Here is a 20,176-nt window from a genome sequence, read left to right as displayed (position 1 = left end):
TATAGATGGAAAAATGTTAAGTTCTAGGAAGGTCTGCTCTATTCCTGGAACATGGCCACCCATGCGCTGTCTCTGTCTTGCATATGCGAAGAGTCTTTTTCATCCATGTGGGTAATGTACCCGGATTCCCATCCCTCTTTGACAACTTTCTAAGCCAACAACCCTCTGAGCCCCTCAGAATTGGGAGAGGGTGGGATTGTAGCCCTCTCTCTGGGAGAAAGACTTGATTAGCAGCTTCGCTCACTTCCCACTCCACCTTTCTTCCTTTCAACTATACTCTCCCTTTCCCCACCATGGTCCCCTACATATCTTTCTGACCCTCAGCTTTTTCAACATCTAAACATTTCACTGCTGTAGGAAGGGCTGGCCTCCAGGACAGGAAGAAGAAAAGCAACCCACTATCAACCAGGGCAGGGAAGAAAGTTCATGGCCAAGAAGGGAAGACTATTGGAGCAGAGAGAGGACCCACTTGGGAGTGATCAGACGGAGGAGGTGAGGAGTGGAAACCTAGCCACTCTCCCTCAGAAGGCAGCTGCAGTTCACTTTTTGGATTGGAGTGTCCTGCCCTTTAGCCTGCCTGGAGTTCTGCACCCCCTGAGGAACCCTCTAGGTGCTAGGGGTAAGGAGCCAGGCAGCACAAGCAAGAGGTAAGCCCAAAACAAACAAACCCCCTGACAGCAGGCAGGGTCCAGAGTGAAGAGAAGCACAAGGGTGCAGCCAACTGAGCCTCTACTCTGGGGTGACAAAAGCCTCCGCAGAATTCCACCGTCAATGTCAAGGACATCTCAGGCCCCATTTCCACCTTTCATATCTCTTTCATCCATCTCTCTCTGTGTCTCTCTCTGTCTCAACAGTTGGGCAGATATCCAGGCCACCGTTCCCTACCTATCAAAGCCAAAGAAATGGAGATCAACTTAAAGTAGCACTGAAAGTAAGATGAAGGCTGCATTTGGAATTGGGGGACCTTGATCTGAATCCTGGCTGTCACTTCTTCCTGTGTGACTGTAGACAAACTATTTAACCCCTTTTTGTCTTCAGTTTCCTTATCTGTAAAATGAATGTGTGTGTGTGTGTGTGTGTGTGTGAATAAGATGACCTTTAGGGTCTCCTGCAGCTCTCAAGCCTATGGTCCAATGGTTCTGCTTGGTAAGTAGAATGCTAGGATGGGGACACTGGGGTTATAGCTCTTTTATTCTCCTCTATGTGATTCCACCAACCTTAACGTATCTGGGAGGCAGACAACAAAAGGATGGAGGTAGGGTAGGCTAAGGCATTATTTCTCCTCTCTTTCTCACCCTTCCCTACTTTATAGAATATTGAACTTGGAAGTCAAGAAGATTTTGGCTCCAACTCCACTTTCAACATTTAGTAGGCAGGTGACTAAGAGGAAAGTCAATCAACATCTCAGACTCCGCTACATGGAAGACCAGACCTCTTCTCATTTTTTCATCCTTCTTGGCCTCTCTGTAGCATTGAGAATTGCTGACCATGCCCTCCTTTTCCCTCCTGTACAATTTCTCCTTTTTTTTTTTTGACACTACTCTTTCTTGGCTTTCCTCCCACCCATCTGGCTGCTTCTTCTTAGTCCATGCCCTCCCCCTTAGGCGTGGTTCTATCCCAGGGGTCAGTTGGGGGCCTTCTTCGATGGTTACTCCCTCTCTTGGTGATCTCATCAACTTTCATGAGGTTACCTCTCATCTCTACGACTTCTAAATATACACATCCAGTCCTCATCTTACTTCTGAGCTCCAGCCCTGTATCACCTGTTTATCTCCAAGTCCAGATTCAACATATCCCAAACCAAACTCATTATTTTCCCTTCATGATCTTCCTCTTTCTAAATTCTGTATTTCTATAAAGGTCACCAGGAGAAGGGGGAATGGAATAAGCATTTATATCCATGTCTACTATGTGCCAGTCACTGTGCTAAGCGCTTTTTACAAATATTATCTCATTTGATCTCCACAACAAACCTGAGAGGTAGGTGTGATTATTATCCTCATTTTACAGTTGAGGAAACTGAGGCAAACAGAGTTAAGTACTTGCCCAGGGTCATACAGCAAGTAAGTGTCTAAGGCCAGATCTGAATTCAGGTCCTCCTGAATCTGGTGCTGACTCTAACCATTGAAACTACCTGGGTGCCCTAAGGTAGGCTTCCTCCTGTCTTTATGCAAACTTCTTCGGTGCCTAGAGCCCTTCACATCTGGGTCCAATCTATCTGTTCAGGCTAAATTCATGTTTTCTTCCCTTAACAAATTACACACCCCCTCCAATTCCTGTCCCCAGTCAAACTGGCTCACCTGTTGTTCCCTATATACGTACATGATATTAAATTTCCCGTTTCCATGCCTTTGCACAGATTGTCATCCCTGGTGAAAATGCTGTTCTTTCTCACCTCCTCAAAGGAGGCCTTTTTTGATCTCTGTCCCCCCAGGCTTTAAGTGATAGGGAACCAATATAGAAATCTGAGCCCATGATTGGTACAACAACAAAAAAGATATTTAACGAGTATATGTCAGGCTTCCCTCCTCTCAGGAGAGAGGGGTGTGTGTGTGTGTGTGTGTGTGTGTGTGTGTGTGTGTGTGTGTGTGTGCGCACAAGCACTCCACAGCTTGCGAAGGGAGGATTATGGCTGTGGAACAAGTCATACAATGCCAGACACAGTGGTATATTTTGATTAACTGTACTCTCTGTCAAAGAGAAGGCTCTGTTGGGTGGGCAATTATTGGGAATTAACAGTGAAATTTAAAAAAACACTTCAAAAATCAATAAAATATTTACACACATACAAAAAAGAGACTATATGGCTCCCATTGATAAACAGGTCAGATTACGTGAAGACAGACTTCAGTTAGAGAGGTCAGCCGGGAAGCTGGGGCAACAGTCATCAAATAAGGAAATTAGAGCCTGTATTAAAATCAGGGATGAAAGTAGGGACTAGGCTTTATCTAAATTTCTTATCTTCTCCAAAGCCTGGCACAATGGACTCTGCTCTCAATCAGCACCCCCTAAATGTTGACTGAGAGTGAACATAAAGAAACAGGAGTTTGGATTACTTCCCCTCCACTAGTTCTCATATGTATACTTTTAATTTGTTTATCTGTATACCTGTTGTTTCTTGAGGGTACGGACTTTCATTTTTCTTTGGGAATCCACAGCACCTAGCACTGTGATGGCATACTATAGGTGCTTAATAAAATGCTTGTTGAAATGAATCAGATTCATTCATATATAAAATGGGGTTAACAGTACCTATGGTACCTACCTTCAGAAGGTCGCTAATGAGCTAATGCCCTTTGAGATAAATGAGATCAAGACTTTCTTTGTTAAGCCTCAAACATGTTATATGAATGTCAGCTACATCCCCATCACATCCCCTGGGGCTGCCAGGACCAAAGAATTCATCATCAAGGGGGGCCAGTCCACTGGTATGGAACTTCTCCAGATTTAGGCAGGCTGGACCATCCTCCAGGCCTTTCAAGCATGATAGAACCTGCCAGAGCTTGTGGCCTTCTGGCATGTAGCTTTTGAGACGAGGGTGGTTACTGCCATACTAAGTAAAGCACTGAGGTGAGACTTTATATAGAGGCCCACAAAGGGCAGGCATGGATCAACTGTGATCTATATCTTCAGAGAGGATGCTCATAAAGGCTGCTTCCCTTCTTCCTACAAACATGCCCACATCTCCCCCATCCTCAAAAACCTCTCATTTCTTCCCTCCATCCCTGTTAACTATCATTTATATCTCTCTTCCCTTTTGTGGCTAAACTTGTAGGCTCTATCCACAATATCTGCAGATTTCTTTCTTGCTTCTGATTTTCTTCTTCACTCTCTGAATTCTAGCTTTCCATCTCATCATCTAACTGAAAGTGCTCTCCTGAATGTCAATAATGATCTTTTGATTGCTAAATCTTATGGCCTTTTCTCAGTTACCATCCTTCTTGATCTTTCTACAGTACTTGAGAGTCAATCACTCTCTTCTCTTTAGTTTTCATGACCCTGTCTCCTGGTTCTCCTCCTATCTGTCTGACCACTACTCAGTCTCCTCTCCTGGACCTTCATCCGGGTCATACCCATTAGCTGTGGCTATTTCTCATGGCCTTTTTCTGGGGAAGACCCTCTTTTCTTTTCCCTCTGTATTTTTCACTTGGTGATCTTATAAGCTTCCATGGATTCAATTATAATCTCTATGCTGATGATTCCCAAATCTACTTAACCATTTTTGACTTATTTCCTATCCTCCAGAGTCAGATTTTCAACTGCCTATTGTATACCTGGAACTGGATGTTCCATCGATATCAGAAACTCAACATGTCCAAAACTGGACTCATTATCCAACGAGATAGTATCCATAAAGTGCTTAGCATGGAGTCTGGCGCAGAAGAATAGGTGCCTAATAAAGGCTGGGTCTATCCTTCTATCTTCTATCCTTCTCCCTCCAACCTCCCCCCCCAAAAAAACCCATCCATTTTTCCTAACTTTCCTGTTTCTAGGGAGAGCATCATATCCTTCCAGTCACTCAGACTGGCAACCTGGGTGTCATCTTCAACTACCCACTCTTTCACTCCTCATATCTTATCTGTTGTTAAGTGTTGTTGATTCCACCTTTGTGATATCTTAATATTCTCCCCTTCTCTTCTCTTAACACTGACACCATCCAGATTCAGGCCTTCATCAACTCATGCTTGGACTACTGCAAGTCGAGTCTGCTGGTTAGTTTTCCTGCTTCAAGAAGATTCCCACTCATGTCCAACCTCCACTCAGCTGTCAAACTGGTCTTCCTAAAATGCAGGGCTGACCATGTCACCTCCCTATTCAGGTATTCTGGGATTTAATGAGTCTGGTTTCTTTGATGTCCTTTGAACAAGACATTCCATTACCCCATTCAAGTATTTTCACTGGCTGTTCCCATGCCTAGAATTCTCTACCTCTTCTTCTCCACCCCCTGGCTTCCTTCCAGTCCCAGTTAGAGTCCCACTTTCTATAAAAAGCTTTTTCCCAATCTTCCTTAATGCTAATTAGTGCCTTCCCTATGTTGATTATCTCCAATTTATTCTGTAATAATAACAATAATAAGGGGTGGAGCCAAGATGGCGGAGTAAAAGCAGTGTGAGCTCTCCCCCAAACCCCTACAAATACCCATAAAAATGGCTCTAAACAAATTCTAAAGAAGCAGAACCCACAAAAAGGCAGAGTGAAATAATAACAACAATAATAATAGTTGGCATTTAGATAACACTTTTAGGTTTGCAAAGCATTTTATAAATATTTTCTAATTTTATCCTTACAATAACCCTGAGAGTAGCTACTATTATGATCCCCATCTTACTGAAGAGGAAACTGGTCTAGAGAGATTAGTGACTTGCCCAGAGTCATATTAAGATATCTGAGGAAGGATTTGAACTCAGGTCTTTCTGACTTAAGGTCAAATGCTCTAACAACTGAACCACCTAATTGCCTGTCATGTATGTATGTGTGTACATATTTATATATCTACATATAGATATATAGGAGACAACACGCAAAGAACAATGTACATATTATACATATGTATATATACATATAAATCATGCAACAATTATGTAACAATATGCAAACAACTATGTACAATTGAGATACATATCTTAAATAAGATATATGCTTGCATATCTTACTTAAGCTAAGTATCTTATATATTATGTCATACATTATATATCATTTAAGTTATAAGATAAATACATCTTACTTATAAGATATATCTAATTTATAAGATTACCTATAATTTATAAGCTCTATGTGTTTATATATCATTTGTTATATATATTGTGTGTTTAATCCCATTTGTATCTGACTGCTTGCTTCATTAGACTGTGCACACTTTGAGAATGGGGCTGGGGTTTTTCCTTTCTTTGTATCCCCCGTGTTTAGAAGAGTGCCTGGCACAAAGGGTGTGCTTAATAAATGCTCGCTGACTGTCTGAATGATAGATATTGATGAGATCACTGCTTCACCTGAACAGTAGCAATAACAGTGGTAGGACCACCTCGGATGGCAAGAGAGGAGAAACTAGCGTCCGATGGGTCATTTCCAGGGGAAATGAACTTTGCAGCCAGGGAGTGTTTACAGGATCCCAGGTTTCTGATGAGCCACCCAGAACACCTCCCCTCCTTCCTGCTCACCCCAAGGGTTCCAGCCAGCCTTGGCTGCCTCCCCTCCTAAGCATCACGGAGGCTCCAGGCTCCCTGTGTGGGGAAGGGTACCTGGCTCTCTTGTTTGTTCCCTCCTTTTCTGACTGCCAGCCTTCAGACCTTATCCTTATCTCACTCCAGCTTCTGGGCAAGAGCAGCTGAGAGAAGAGGGTAACAGATAAGAGGGGATTACAAGTGCACCCTTGGCTGGAGTACAGGCAGCTGGTTCAGTAGCTCCAAAGGTAAAGCTGTAGAAGGCATGATATCCTGCAGGCAAACCCACCTTTCCCCATCTTCTACCACATCCACCGAATGCCCAGGGCTGCTCTGGGCTTCCCCCAGGGGTGCTATTACTAACTTGTCTAGCCCCCCCTCCCCCGGCCTGGCCCAGAAAGAATTCTGTCATTCTCCAATTTCTCAGATCCAGGATATATAAAGAGGAAGGCTAGTTCCGTTTCAGAAGGAAGGGAGGAAAAAGAGGAGAGGCCCAGATCATGAATAAGAAGGTGACTGTTTCTCTCTACTCTGCTCTAGTCAGACTACATCTGAAATACTGTCTCCAGTTTGGGGTGCCACAGTTAAAAAAAGATTTTGATAATAAGCTGGAGAGAAGCCAGAGAAAGGCAAGGGTTGGTGAAGGATCTTGAGTAATGTCATAAAAGAAATGGCTGAAGGCATTGGGAATGTTTAGTCTGGAGAACAGTCAGAGGGACATATGAGCGGGTTTTTTTTTTAAGTTATCTGAAAGGCTGTCCTACAGAAAAGACATTAGATTTGTCTGTCTGGTCCCAGGGGACAAAATCAGTGGCAATGGGTATTAGCTACAATGAGCCAAATTTGGGCTAAACTTTGTAACAAAGAGAGCTCTCCAAAAGGGAATCCACTGCCTCCGGAGAGAGTGGGCATTCCTCCTTTCAAGCAGAGGCTGGTTGGCTGACCACTCATCTGGTATGTTAGTATGAGGATTCATTTTGGGGGCTATGGATTGTGCTAGTTGGCTGCTGAGGGCCCTTCCATCACTCTCGTTCTGCAATTCTGAAAGCCTTAGAAATCTGACGACAGTCCCCGCTGCCCGAATGGAAGTCATGGCATCCCTGCTTTCCCAGGGTATCGCCAAAGTTCTTCTTGTTCCCGCTGCTCTGTGCCCAGCTGCTGCCATCTGGTTGGGTCAACTCAGCTCCTCATATTAGGGCAGGGGGGAAGACGGGGACAGGGACAAGGAACCCTCTCTCCCGAGGCAGCTGATTCCCTTTTGGAGAGCCCTCTGTTACAAAGTTGTTCCTGAACCACTGTTATCCACAGAAAATACATGACAGCCAGCAGAGGCATCAAAGTAGAGAAAAGTATATTTTTACAGACATACAGACATTCATTCATTCATTCTCTAGCAGGGACTAACACCCCTCCTCCCTCTACCTCTTCACAGTTCAGTTATCTCATTCTCACGGGCTCTGAAGCGCACGACAGAGGGTTAGATCAGAGGCCCTTTCTAGCTTTAGAATCCTTTGAGTTTGGGTGAGTTTGCAAAAAAGGCACGGAAAGCCGAATGAGACTCCTTTGAGAATCCCAGACCACAACATTTAGGTGGCCCTATTCTTCTCCTAAACTCAAAGGAACTATGGCCCTTCTTGCTCCTGCCATCCCAATGTTTCATGGGCTCCATGCTTTGGACCAATGGTGTCAAATTCAAATAGATATGGGGGCCATTAAACCCAACCCTAGTACTCCTACAGAATTCCCTTCTTAAATGAGGTTGTAGGCCTAGTGACAGATACTAAACTACAACAGGATAAAATATAATCAGGGAGAAAGCATGAGGACCATGGATGACCAGCCTTTCAGGAATGGCTGAGAACTAACAAACCAGCCCCATTGTTTCCTTCTCTGTCCTTGTATCTCTAAGGCCTTAAAAAGTGCCTGACACAACATTGGGCAGGGAGTAACCACTGTAGGTGAGAACCCAGAGCTCAGTTCTCCTACCTTCTAGTTGGCTTTCCCTTTCCGGTAACAAATCCCAGGATGGTGGGGGTGGGGATAACACATGACTCCCTTGTAAACAGCCATGAAGCAGCAGCTGCAGAGTTCCTCACGAAGGGCACAAGTCAAGGTGGTCAGGGGGTGGGCATGCTGGCTGGATTTAGCCGGAACTATCTGGAACTGTTGGCTCCATGGTCCCATTGGGGTATGAGCCAAAGGAGATGCTACTGGGCATTGCCTGAGAGGTTAGCAATGTCCCTGCGGGAAGCAGGAGCCAGTTTTCTATTTCCTATGTCTTCTGTGGAGCTAGGAGGGTGAAGGGGATGCCCTCTGCCTGCTGCAGACCTATCTCTTCCAATAAATTCAGTAGTCCCAGAACTCCTTCCTCTCTTGGAAATGGCAAGGGATGTTTTATGGTCAACATTACATAAACTGAGAGCTCCCCAAAGATGTGAGTCATGTCTGCCCCATTAGGCTGGGAGCTTCCCCAGGGTGAGGACCACATCTCTCCTTCCATCAGCCCAAGAGGTTTGAGGGGAGGGCTGACATCTCCACTACAAGACTCTAAGCTTCTAGGGACACATCCCAGATTTCTTCCTTTATACCTCCTTATAGCACAGGGGCTCAGCACACAGCAGGAATTTGATATGTGCCGTTTGATTAACTCAGATCTCGGCTCCTTCAAGGAGTTGAGAAAATATCTTACCCTTTTAGAATCCCCAGTAGTACAGTCTCCCTGACACATCCTGTACCACATTACTGTGACACACACAAAAAACTCCAGGCTTGCTCAGGTTTACTACTCAATGGACTATACACTAGACTTAGAGGATCTGAGTTTGAATCACTGCTCTGCTTCTTTCATTATCATTGAGGGGACCCTGGACAAAATTACTTAACCACTCTGGGCCTCAGTGTCTTCTTCTAGAAAGGAGGAGACCCTTTCTGCTCTAAATCTGTGACTCTATTATCTTTCAGTTCCCACCCCAAGTCCTACACACCAGCCTAATGAGAAGCCACTGGCCCAAGGCAGATAGATGTCTTGGTCTACCCAGGTCTGGTCATCTGTCCTCTTCATTTTGCTTTAGCATAATTAGTGCTGATACTTTTCCTGTCACTGTGTGTAACCAAGCCTGTATGTGCACAATTTTAAGGAGACTGTGCCAAGATGACAGGCAGGTCAGAAAGCATTTCATGACCCTTCTTAGGCACTGCAAACAAAGTCTCCTCCCCCACCTTGTCATCCAGCCAAATCCCTGCCCAGCAAGGAGGGCTTAAGATTAAGCTCTCTGCTGGAACCCCCTGAAGGCCCAGATGAATGGATAAGAGGGTTGGTAGAATAGGCCAAACTCGACCAGCTGAGTTGGGGCTCATAAAGGGATCCCCTGAGGGGTAGCAACAGCCCCTCTACCTCTTTCCACACCAGAGCACTAGACCATAGCCTATGCATGCTAGGCAATTATTACCCTCTCTTCCTGGCTCCACACAGCCCCCTCCCTTCCCAGAGGCTTCTGAAGAAAATTATTTGGAGGCCAGTAATGAGCCTGAGAGTGAAGGATCCTGTCCAAAGGGGAAATGATCTTTCTGGGAAGACGTTGCTTCTGGGCGTGAATGCCCCTGCCATGGAGACTAAAAGGAAAACTAGAATGGCCAGCTTCTTCCCTAAGAGCACAAGGTAACCAGTCCTTGGTGTTCCCCAATACTCCTACCTGTACAATGTCCAGCACCATGCCTGCAGCAACGGTCCCAAAGCCAGCCAGGAGAAAAGGGAAGAGCACCTGCAGCCCAATGGAGAAGGAGGTCTCCTTGAGCGGGGAGGCCGGCTCGGGGCCACGGTCGGTGCTAACATCGTCACTCTCATTGCTCTGGCTCCCGTTCTCTAGGAGGGCGTCCTCCTCTCGAAGCCCTTTGGCATTGGCCCGTGACTCGATCACAACCACCTCCACTCCTGCCCCATCTGGACCCAGGAACTCGGAGGTGCTAGCTAGTGGCTCCCGTCCAGGGATATCTGCTGGGCAGGGCAGCTCAGGAGGGCCAGTCCCATTCAGCTGGTGGAGGTCTTTTGGCTCTGGCTTGGAGGACATGACAGGGGAGAACGAACGGGAATCTCTTTGTCTCTCTTTCTCTCTCCCTTTTAACTTTGGAGAGACCTCAGTCTCAGGGGCAGCCCAGGCTCATTGGCCGTCTCCCACAGCTCTTTGCTCCCGCCAGATGCTGTGAAGATTGTTCCACCAACAGGCAGCCCCATCAAGCACTGAGGCCACAATCGGGAAGGAAAACAAGAAACACACCCCACTGGACTCAGCAGCCAACCACTAGGGGAGGGAATGCCTTATTCCCAAACTGGAAGAGCGGTGCAGTCCCCTCCTTGCCCGGGGGTGGGGAGACAACTACAGTTCCTTATCTTCTTTGGTTCTCAGCAGGTACACTCACCCCACATTACTTGATTCCCTAGGAGAGCCTAACCAAATTTGAGGCTGTCCTGCAAGTGGATCCCAGTGGTTACTCTCTTAGGAAAGCAGCTTGGGTTTGAGTCTTTCAAAACACAGGCTCAGCCTGGGACCTGGTTCCTCCAAATCTCTTCTTGCAGATGGCACGTTCAGGTATTCGACGCTGTTGAAGTTATACTGGCTTCGGGGCAGGATCACAGCTTCCCCCGCCTCTGCTCTCTCTTCTGGCTGTCCCTTTACTTTCCTAGGAAGACTGTGTACCTCTCCAAATCTCTGATTATTATTTAAAGTCACAGGAACCTATGCTGAACACCTTAAATGGGAAGGAGAAGGGGAAAAAAATTAAAACATACATGGGGAACTTTCTCTCCAAAGTAGGCTTAGTAGCCATGTTATTTCCCTCCCTCAGATTATTTAAGTACTTTAACTCTACTTCATCTGAATAGAAATGTGGGGAATTACCTTTTTCATCTTCCCAAACAGTAACCAATTCACCTAACAGGGCCTGCTAGGGACCTGGTCCTGGCCTGTAGAACTATGCTCAGCCTTTGGCTGGGTAGACAGTTCAGAACTTTCTGAATTGCCTTCTTAGCAACCAGAGGTGGACAGGAACAAATTCAGTCCCCCTGACTGTTTCCTGGCAATTCAAGGCACTACAAAATCTTCACTCTCAAAATAGATGTGTTTCACATGGGGTGAAACTATACTATAGCCACCCTATGGGTGGGAAGGGGGCAGCAGCTTCCACCACCCACATGGCAGCATGAGATAATTAGGCTTCCACGCGACATCTGAGACAAAAGAACAGGGAAACTCCAATAACAGAGGGCATGATGTTCTCCTTAGGAGTTTCCAGAAGTAACTCTGAGGCCCCTCTGAGACCCTGGCCACATAAATAGCAAAGGTTAGAGAAGGCCATGGGAGAAAAGGGCAAGGCTGTCAGTCAGAAAGCTAAGAGACAGGCTGAGGACAGGTTCAACTCTGCCCACTCTTGCCCTTGAGAATCAACAGAGTTGCAAAGAAAAGTACAGTCAACTCTCCATTAACCTGGTGGTGAAGGTAGATTGGTGACATTGTCTCTAGTGTGGATTCTCCAAGCCTTCCCCCAGCCCTCCCTCTCCTGGGTTTTGGAGCTTGTAGAGAGAAAAGAAGAAGCTCCAGTGGGTCCATGCTGATTACTGGAAACTGCTCAAGCACAGACAAAAATACAAACAGAAAAAAAAATGTGGCACCTCTTTGTAGCTCTGGGGGTTCCTGTCTATCCTGTCTTAAGAGAGAGCCCCAGGCAATAAAGTCCTATCCAATGTTCGCCAGCAGAACGCCAATTCAATGAGGTTCTCTAGAGTGAGTGAGAGTGTGTGTGTGTGTGTGTGTGTGTGTGTGTGTGTGTGTTGGGGGGGCAGTCCTAATTGTCCCTAACAACCCCAAACATAATCAACTCCTCAACTCTAGTTTGTTGGGAGATGGAGCAAACTCAAGTAACAGCACTGCTGACGAAATCTCCCTTTAACTCCTTTACCCTGCCTTCCATCACAGGAGTAAAGGAGGGGGCCCTAGGGCAGGAGACAAAAGGGTTGAAATTGGGGGGGGGCGGGAATCAGTACCATAGATCAGGGCCCAGACTTATATGGGGGGGCAGGGAGAGGTAACAGTAAACTCCCTTCCTCCCCACCACCACTTAAACTCTCCTGCAAGCTGATTACATTCCTACAACTCTCCCCCCCACCCAACCCCCTGGACTTAACCGTAGTTATCTGCCCCCCACCCTCGGCCCTGGAAGATGATGGGCACCTGGGGCTGGCGGTCTTGGGGGGGTGCAGGGTACCCCCTCTTCTCATCACTCCTCCTCCTTCGCAGTCGTTGTCCTCCGCGGGCCCCCCGCTCCCCCCGCCCGCCGGCCCGCCAAGGCGAGTGTCCAGCCACGGCGCCGGGCTCGCTACATCTCGCCCCCGCGTTACACGGAGGCCGCCGCTCCGCTTCCACGAGGGGGAGGTGGAGCAGGCAGGATATACCTCCCCGAGCCGGGCGCGGAGGGGTGGGGGACCCAGGCTGGAGGGGTGGGAGGGGGGGCTGAGCTCCCTAGCCCCCAATAGCAGCTCCACCCGCAGCCTCGGCCCAGACTGGTTGGCTGATAGTGGCAAACGTGATCTAGGGCGGCCCGGCCTCCCCACCCCACCAAAAATAGAGTACAGATGGACAGCGGTGGCAACCAACCCGAGGCTGGGGAGGGGGCGGGGTAGCGTGTAGCCCCGCCCCTCTCCTTGCTTTTGTGCTTTATGAGACGCGGCCGGGGAGGAGGGACGGAGGCTGCGGAGAGGCGGAGATGGGAAATCGACGCTTCGTGGCTGCTGCACGCTGGGGTCCCGGCGCCCCCTCTTCCCACTTCGTGCCCCGAGGCCTCCCAGCAAATCAGCGCCTTGGCAACGGCCTTCCCGTCCTACTGGCGTGGGAGTTCGGCTTCTCCCGGCCCTGCTCTTCTGGGATTTCTCCAGAATAGTCCCCTCCCGCTAATCTGTCTTTACAGTGTGTCTTAGAATGGATCAAGAGCCGTCCAAACCTAGCCTCTCGAGCCAACCCTGAGGAAAGGGTGCAATTCTAGCAGTCTTCTCCCAAGCTCAGCATCCACCCCCAAGAGCCAAAGAAGATACCTGGTCGCTGGGCTCTGTCATCTTCATCTTCTGTCCCAGCTGCCTTTCCACCCTTCCTGGAACCCGGGTATCTCTGTGGGCGAGTGGCTCAGAGCTGGCATGCATCCGCCTTAATAAAGCCTCAGGCTAGGGGAGAGATGGAGTGGAAGACCAGGTCAAACTCGTGGCTCAGGTCCCAGACTCTGCACCTGAGCGGGAAGGGGGGCGGGGCGGGGAGAGGGAGGTAACGCCTGCCTGTACGTGGCTGGGTCTCTTTGAAGTCCATGGATCCTTTGAGGGATACGTCTGCCAGGGATACATTTCATGTTACTTTCCCTGACGTACCTTTTCAGTAAGATCGTGTTCCCTGGGGGCCTCTTGGTTTTCCATGCCCCAATCCCCCCCCTCTTCCGCCTACACACCCAAACCCACCACGGCCTCTTCTTTTTTAGGATGTTTTTGACCCACCCTCATCCCCACCCTACCTTCCATCCCTGGGTTTCTCTGTTTTCCTCAATGGAACTTCTGATAGGCATTTCCTTCCTTTCTTTTCTTTACTCTTGGGAAGTGGCTCTGGGGGCTACCAGCCATGACGTCATTCTGGCCCTGCGTGGACAGGGCCCAGCTGCCCAAACCCACACAGTATGTGTGCACATACGGTGAGATAAGCAGTTTGGACTTGGTGAATGCTGTCAGACAAGAATGTAGATGATTTAGGCACCTGTGGAAACACCCACAGGAACAAAAATAACAAAATAGTTTACACATAGACTTTAAGGTTTGCAAAGCACTTTACCAATATTATCTCACTAGATCATACACAAATTGGCACACCCCAGGATTCCAGCACAATGGCCAGCAATGTCAATTGTAATTCTCAACCCCAAACACTGCGATTGGAAATGGAGTGTCTCAGCAGAGAAGTGGGGGATGGGAGAGATGGGAATCAAGTCTTCATACTTCTGGAAGAAAAAGTAAAGTTCCAAGACTCCACTGCCTCATTTCTCTTATTAATCCATTCTGTAATCTCTGCATTTCCACCCCTAAACTGGTCACAATCTCAGTAAGATATTAATGTAAAAACAAAACAAAATGCTAGCCTTGGTTTCAGGAGACCTGAGTTCAAATGCTGTTTGTGCCACTAGATACCTGTTAGTGCAAATTACTCCTCTGAACCTCATTATTTATCCGTAAAATAGGGATAACAAAATATGTTCTACTTACCTCATAGTGAGGAAATAACTTTCTAAACATTTAAAGCACTATATAAATGTTATTATCTCTTACTGACTTGTAGGTGGTGGGCTAGTAGGCTCTTCCCATTGTTATCTCTGGGGAAAGTCAAAGGCAGTAACTTTTTCTTGGGCAAAAGCTAAGTTGGAGGAGGAGGGGACACATTAAACCTCTGACCCACAGAGACTTACCTGGAGTCAGATACTAAGAAGGGCAGATGGGACCCAGTTTCCTGTTTGCCCATTCAGTTATGACCTCAGAAAGGGGACTTAGCAAGGATGTGGGGGTCAGGAGGCCACAGATGTAAAAGGAGCAAAGCCTAGCCTAGGACTGTGTGTGGTGTGTGTGTGTGTGTGTTCTCTGGGTATCATTGATGAAATCTGAATACTGTGTAGAACATGGACCATGGAATTCTCAGAGTGAGAACACTCTCCAAAGCCCTGCTAAGCTTTCTGTAGGAGGTGCCCTCAGGTGCTAGTGCCTTTCCTTCTCAGATTACCTTTCAGGTATTTGATATATTTCTTCTATGAACCTTGTTATTTCTATGTTTGTTTCCCCCATTAGACTGTGAACTCCTTAAAAGCAGGGAACTTTTTTTTGCCTTTTTCTATTTTCAGTGTTTAACGAGTGGCTGATACATGGTAAGCACTTGACTGACATGACCTTGATTCTAAATACATGCTTAAAGGATTCCAACCAGAAAAATAATTTCTCCTATACTTAGATATGTTCCCTTTCTCCCTCATCCTTAAAGAAAGAAAGAGAGGAGAGAGCAGGGGGAGGAGAGAGAGAGAGAGAGAGGGAGGGAGTATGAGTGAGTTCTGGTGTCTTATTCTTTCATTCATCCAAAAAAACCCCAAACTTGAGTACCTGCTATGTGCCAGGTACCAAGCACACATCCTTGTGTGGGAAAGTACTTTATAGTTAACCTAAATCCTTCATGACTGCTTTCCTCTTCTTCTGCCCTTAGTAAAGATGGAAAATAACGTGTCACAACCTTTTCTGAGGCTGAAAGACTGATTTGTCACTCTAGTCTTGGCTCCTCTGGGATAATAATCCTCATCTCTGTTTTTTGTTTTTTATTTTATGTGGGCTGTATGATTCTTCATCACAATGTTTCATCTCTGCATTCTCTCGTTCTTCCAGTTTCACTTCAGAGCTCAGAATAGGCCTCAATGTGAATCTAAGGCTGAGCTGGGAAGCATACAATCTTCTGGTTCTTACTGAGGAATGAGGCCCGCTAGCCGAAATCCTCAGAAAACTCACAGTGGGAGCACTCATCCAGACTGAATTTCCCCTGAGAGGAAAGGAGATGCCAGAGTCAGAGCCCCTAGAATATCTTTTCTGTCAGTGTTCTGCCTGAAGGATTAGACTGATCTGGCCTGGGTAGGTTGCCCCACCCTCTCCCAATTCCAGCTCTTTGGGATCCTCGCCACCTTCTTAGTTGCTGCCCAGCAATGCCCATTCTTATGGTTGATCCATGGACCTTGGAAGTGAATATTAAAAAAGGCAAATGTTTTGAAGATTAGCCCCTGTTCCCTTGTCATGGTCATAGGACTGGCCTGATACCAATGGGAAATATCCCACCTTTTGTTTATGAACAGGAATGATGCCCCCTCTTATTTTTCCCCTCACAGTGAACCCTCCCATACTATCACCCTCCCAGAGGTCAACTTCCTTCCTGCTGGCCAGAGTTGAAGGGACATCCTCTCCCTGCTGTGGATGGCCATGATTCATTCTGTTTTGGGAGTGGGGGAGGGGAGTGCCTATACTGGTAGCTCTCTCCCCTCTTCCACCACAGGAACACCAGGCCAGAGGGTACCCTCTCCCTCAACACCTGGACCATCTCTCCTAGGCCCCTTGGGGACAGCAGTTTCTGAAGGGCCATTTCCTGCTTTTCATGCTGTGGTCATTTCAGATTCTCTAGGTCTGGTATTGCTGTGGACAGCTGAGAGACCTATCTGGTGAGCAAAAATCAGAAATGGGAAGGTACTTTTTGGAACAAAGGCTTTGGGTCAATCTTGTCAAAGGGTCAGAGTCAGAAATAGGGCTACATTCTGTAAAGAGGAGTGCTGCAAAGTAATTCAACATTTTTTAGTCCTTTACTTAGATCCCCTGATCTCAGGCTCTATTTCCTTCCTCCTCTACTTACAGTCAACACTGGCAGCAGCAGGGATCTTCAAAGAAACCAGTTCCTTTTGTCATGGCAAAGGAAGATAATCAGTTTGGGACTGGTTCCTTTAGCCATGGGCAGTTAGGTTTTAAAAACCTAAAGCTCTCCCAGGGTTGAGGCTGGCAGGTGGGTCTAGCTTGGAAGGAAGAAAGGTTGACTATGAAATTCAGAGCTGTGTTCTAATGGCAAATTCAGCATGTCCCAAGCTGAGTTCGTCATCCCTCCTGAACAGGTGCCCCTACTCCCAGCTTCCCTCTTTCTGCCACAAACAAAGGGCGATACCATCATAATTACTCAGGCTTGAAACTGTGGAGCCATCATCCACTTATTCCTCCTCTCTTTCAATTTCTATATTCAATTGGTGTGTCACACAGCCCTGTCTTAACTTTGAGGTGTCTCTTGTATGATTGTCAACTAATCAACTTTTGTTAAGTGTCTGTTGTGAGAAAAATTCATTCATTGTGCCAGGCTTTGGAGGAGATACAAAGTTTAGATAAAACATGACCCATGTCATTACCTTAATCTAGGTTCTTAATTTCCTGAGGACTTCATTTCTAGTCTAGATCCTAGAGGATCTCCAGAACACTGATTTTAGTCTCTCTTCCCTCCAATCTGACTTTTTTGGGCACACACACACACACACACACACACACACACACATATACACATACTCCTTTAAAATAGTTTTGATTTATTGATGTTTTAGAGATTAAAAAAAAATTCAGTATTACCAATAGAAACTTTCCTTTTTAACAAGGAAGTAGAGTTAAGAAAAATAAAACAACACATTGACGATGTCTGATGATGAATGCTTTATTTTGCATCCACAGTCTGCTACTTCTTGCTGAGAGGAAGGAAGTCAGACACCTATTCCTTCAAAACCATTTTTGTTTTACAAATCCTTGGCTCAGTAATCTACAATGTCTCTCTGTCACTTAAAGATTGAAACCTAAACTTCTCTGTCTCCCTCTACAGCATGGCCTCACCCTACCATATTTTAATATATCTATGATTACATTGGTATGTGTTCCATTCACTGGTGCTGATAGCAACTCATCCACATCCACGACCCAACCCAAGCACAAGTATGACTCTTTTTAATGTCCTTCTATAAATCCCCAGATGGGGTCCCCCTTCCAAAAAGTGTCTTGACATTATGTGAACAACAGTCTAATAGGTAAGTTGTTCATCTGTTATTTCTTTTTAAAAATTCATCTTTACAATACATTTTTATTGATTTCTTTTTTCTTTTTTTGGGTGAGGCAATTGGGGTTAAGTGACTTGCCCAGGGTCACACAGCTAGTAACTGTTATGCGTCTGAGGTGAGATTTGAACTCAGGTCCTCCTGACTCCCAGGGCCAGTGCTTTATCCACTGCACCATCTAGCTGCCCCTTTCTTTCTTTCTTTCTTTCTTTCTTTCTTTCTTTCTTTCTTTCTTTCTTTCTTTCTTTCTTTCTTTCTTTCTTTCTTTCTTTCTTTCTTTCTTTCTTTCTTTCTTTTTTTTTGATTTCTTTTTTTTAACCAGAATTTCTCCCAGTATCCTTCCCCTGTGCTACCCTGATGACAAATAATGTAACAAATAGTATTTTTAAGGAAAAAAAGAAAAAGAGGAAGAACAAAAAAATCGGCAAGGCCAATCAATACTTTAAAAAACTTTTTTGAAAAGAAAAACATAATATGCAATCTGTGCGCCTGTGGATCTTCCTCTTCTGCAAAGGAGATGGAGTATTGTTGATAAATATTTAACATCATCTTTCAAAAAAAACACAACTCACTTTTAGGTTTAATCTGTATTGTTAACTCTTTCTCCATCCTTTTCTCAAGTCTAGACAATTAACAAAACGATAAATCAAGCACTGATTTATAGCCTTTGCTGACTGTCAAAATGTAAATCCTCATACTGAAAATATAACAATAGATTTTCCTAAGCTTGTATGAGCTGGCTCTAGCACACCTCTGGCTGGGAATGTCTTCTCATATCTCTTCTTTGGAGCCATTCCTGCCTTTTATTAATTTTATAACATTCAGTTTTTAATTGTTTTGTAGTTCTTTCCATTTATATTTTGTAGTCATTGTAAATATTTGTGTTTTTTTTTTTGGCTCTGCTTCACTCTGAATCAGACTGTGTAAATCTTCCATGTTCTTGGTATTCATCGTATTTGTCATTTCATATAGCATGTACTATTCCATGTATTCCTATACCACACTTTATTTAACCATTCTTCAAAAAATGAGCTGCTACTTTGCTTCTATATCCAACATTTTAAATACATAACTAATCCTTTCCCTTTTTTAGATGTATATGTCTTTGGTGATGTCTTTTATGCAAGTTCTTGCATGTGCTTGTAAGCTCTAAACTATGCCTATTTTCCCATGTCATGTTTTTTATTTTAAGTATTTTTTAAAATACTCATTAAAATTTTTTTTTTGAAAATTCTCTCCCTCTCACCTGCCTCCTTCCCCCCACCCATTGAGAGGGCAAGCAATATGATATCAATTATCCATGGAAGTCATGTAAAATATGTTTACGTATTAGTCATGTTGCAAAAAAAAAAGTGATGAAAAGCAAGACACATGAACAAAGTGAAAAAAAGTATGTTTCAATCAGATTTCACCTTTTTTTTTTTGGAAGCAATTTTGAGATTAAGTGACTTGCCCAGGGTAACAGTCTGAGGACAGATTTGAACTCAGGTCCTCTTGACTTCAGGGCTGGTGCTCTATCCACTGTGCTACCTAGCTGCTTCTCACCATGTATTTTTGCATAGTCCTTTGGGTGACCAATAATTTTTATTCTTCAGACTGTGATAGTCCATGATTCTATAATATTACTGGAAGAACAATGATGATTTAAAAATAGGATTTCCTTTCAGAGGGACACTTGAGGTCATAGAAAGTACATCACTGCCCCCTTCCCTTTTTCTAATGCCACAGAGACTCCTGCTCCAGGCGGTGGAAATTTGCCCTGGCTGCAACAGACAATTGGGCAGCCACAGCCCCTCAGGAGAAAAAGCCAGATGGAGGTCACAATCCCGTAGCACCAGTGCTATAAAGCTCTGAACTGTTGATGCTGGGCCAAAGAACTAAGAAACAGAGGGAGTTGGACAGTATACCAGGACAGGAAACTCTGTGTGTGTGTGTGTGTGTGTGTGTGTGTAGGGGATGTTCAGCATTCCACTAAGCCTGAGAGAAAGAGCACAGCATCCATCTGGGGCCAATTCTGACAACCCAAAAGTCAGTTAGGGCAAAGACCTAGGCTGGTGAACCATAGATTTTCCAGTATGGAAGGAGTCTGAGACCCTTTGAGATCCAGCTCCCAAGGAAGCCACAATGAGAGGGGAGGGAGTCAGAAAGTGAATGATAGAGAAAGTAAGGGAAGAGGAGGAGGAGAGGCTGAAATTATCAAAGGTTTCAGGAAGAAGAAAGCCCAAAGGCCTTGAACATAAACAGATAAATCAATAGGAAAAAAGTGACAAGAGAAGAAAATATGGACTCCAGATCTAGTAAATGAGTTCAGGCATGTTTTAACAATCTTAAGTTTTCTTATCTCT

At 45.5% G+C, this 20,176-nt stretch overlaps 1 protein-coding gene across 2 annotated transcripts in view; it reads right to left on the bottom strand.

Annotated features, from left to right (window-relative positions):
* Positions 1-12,669, bottom strand: part of SLC41A1 (solute carrier family 41 member 1) — a 37,447-nt gene extending 24,778 nt beyond the window's left edge. The window contains exons 1-2 of one of the 2 annotated variants that reach the window (XM_021003077.2): positions 12,386-12,669; positions 9,854-10,907 (exon numbers count right to left, since the gene is read on the bottom strand). In XM_021003077.2, the coding sequence (XP_020858736.1) occupies positions 9,854-10,228 (375 nt within the window). In that variant the 5' untranslated portion in view covers positions 10,229-10,907; positions 12,386-12,669. The remainder of the gene's footprint in view (positions 1-9,853; positions 10,908-12,385) is intronic. The other variant, XM_021003074.2, reaches the window with a different exon arrangement.
* Positions 12,670-20,176: the final 7,507 nt, after the last annotated feature.

Source organism: Phascolarctos cinereus, unplaced genomic scaffold, assembly GCF_003287225.1.
Source record: "Phascolarctos cinereus isolate Bilbo 61053 unplaced genomic scaffold, phaCin_HiC Scaffold_5;HRSCAF=322, whole genome shotgun sequence".
Taxonomy (NCBI): domain Eukaryota; kingdom Metazoa; phylum Chordata; class Mammalia; order Diprotodontia; family Phascolarctidae; genus Phascolarctos; species Phascolarctos cinereus.
This window is presented reverse-complemented; position numbering and strand designations above follow the sequence as displayed.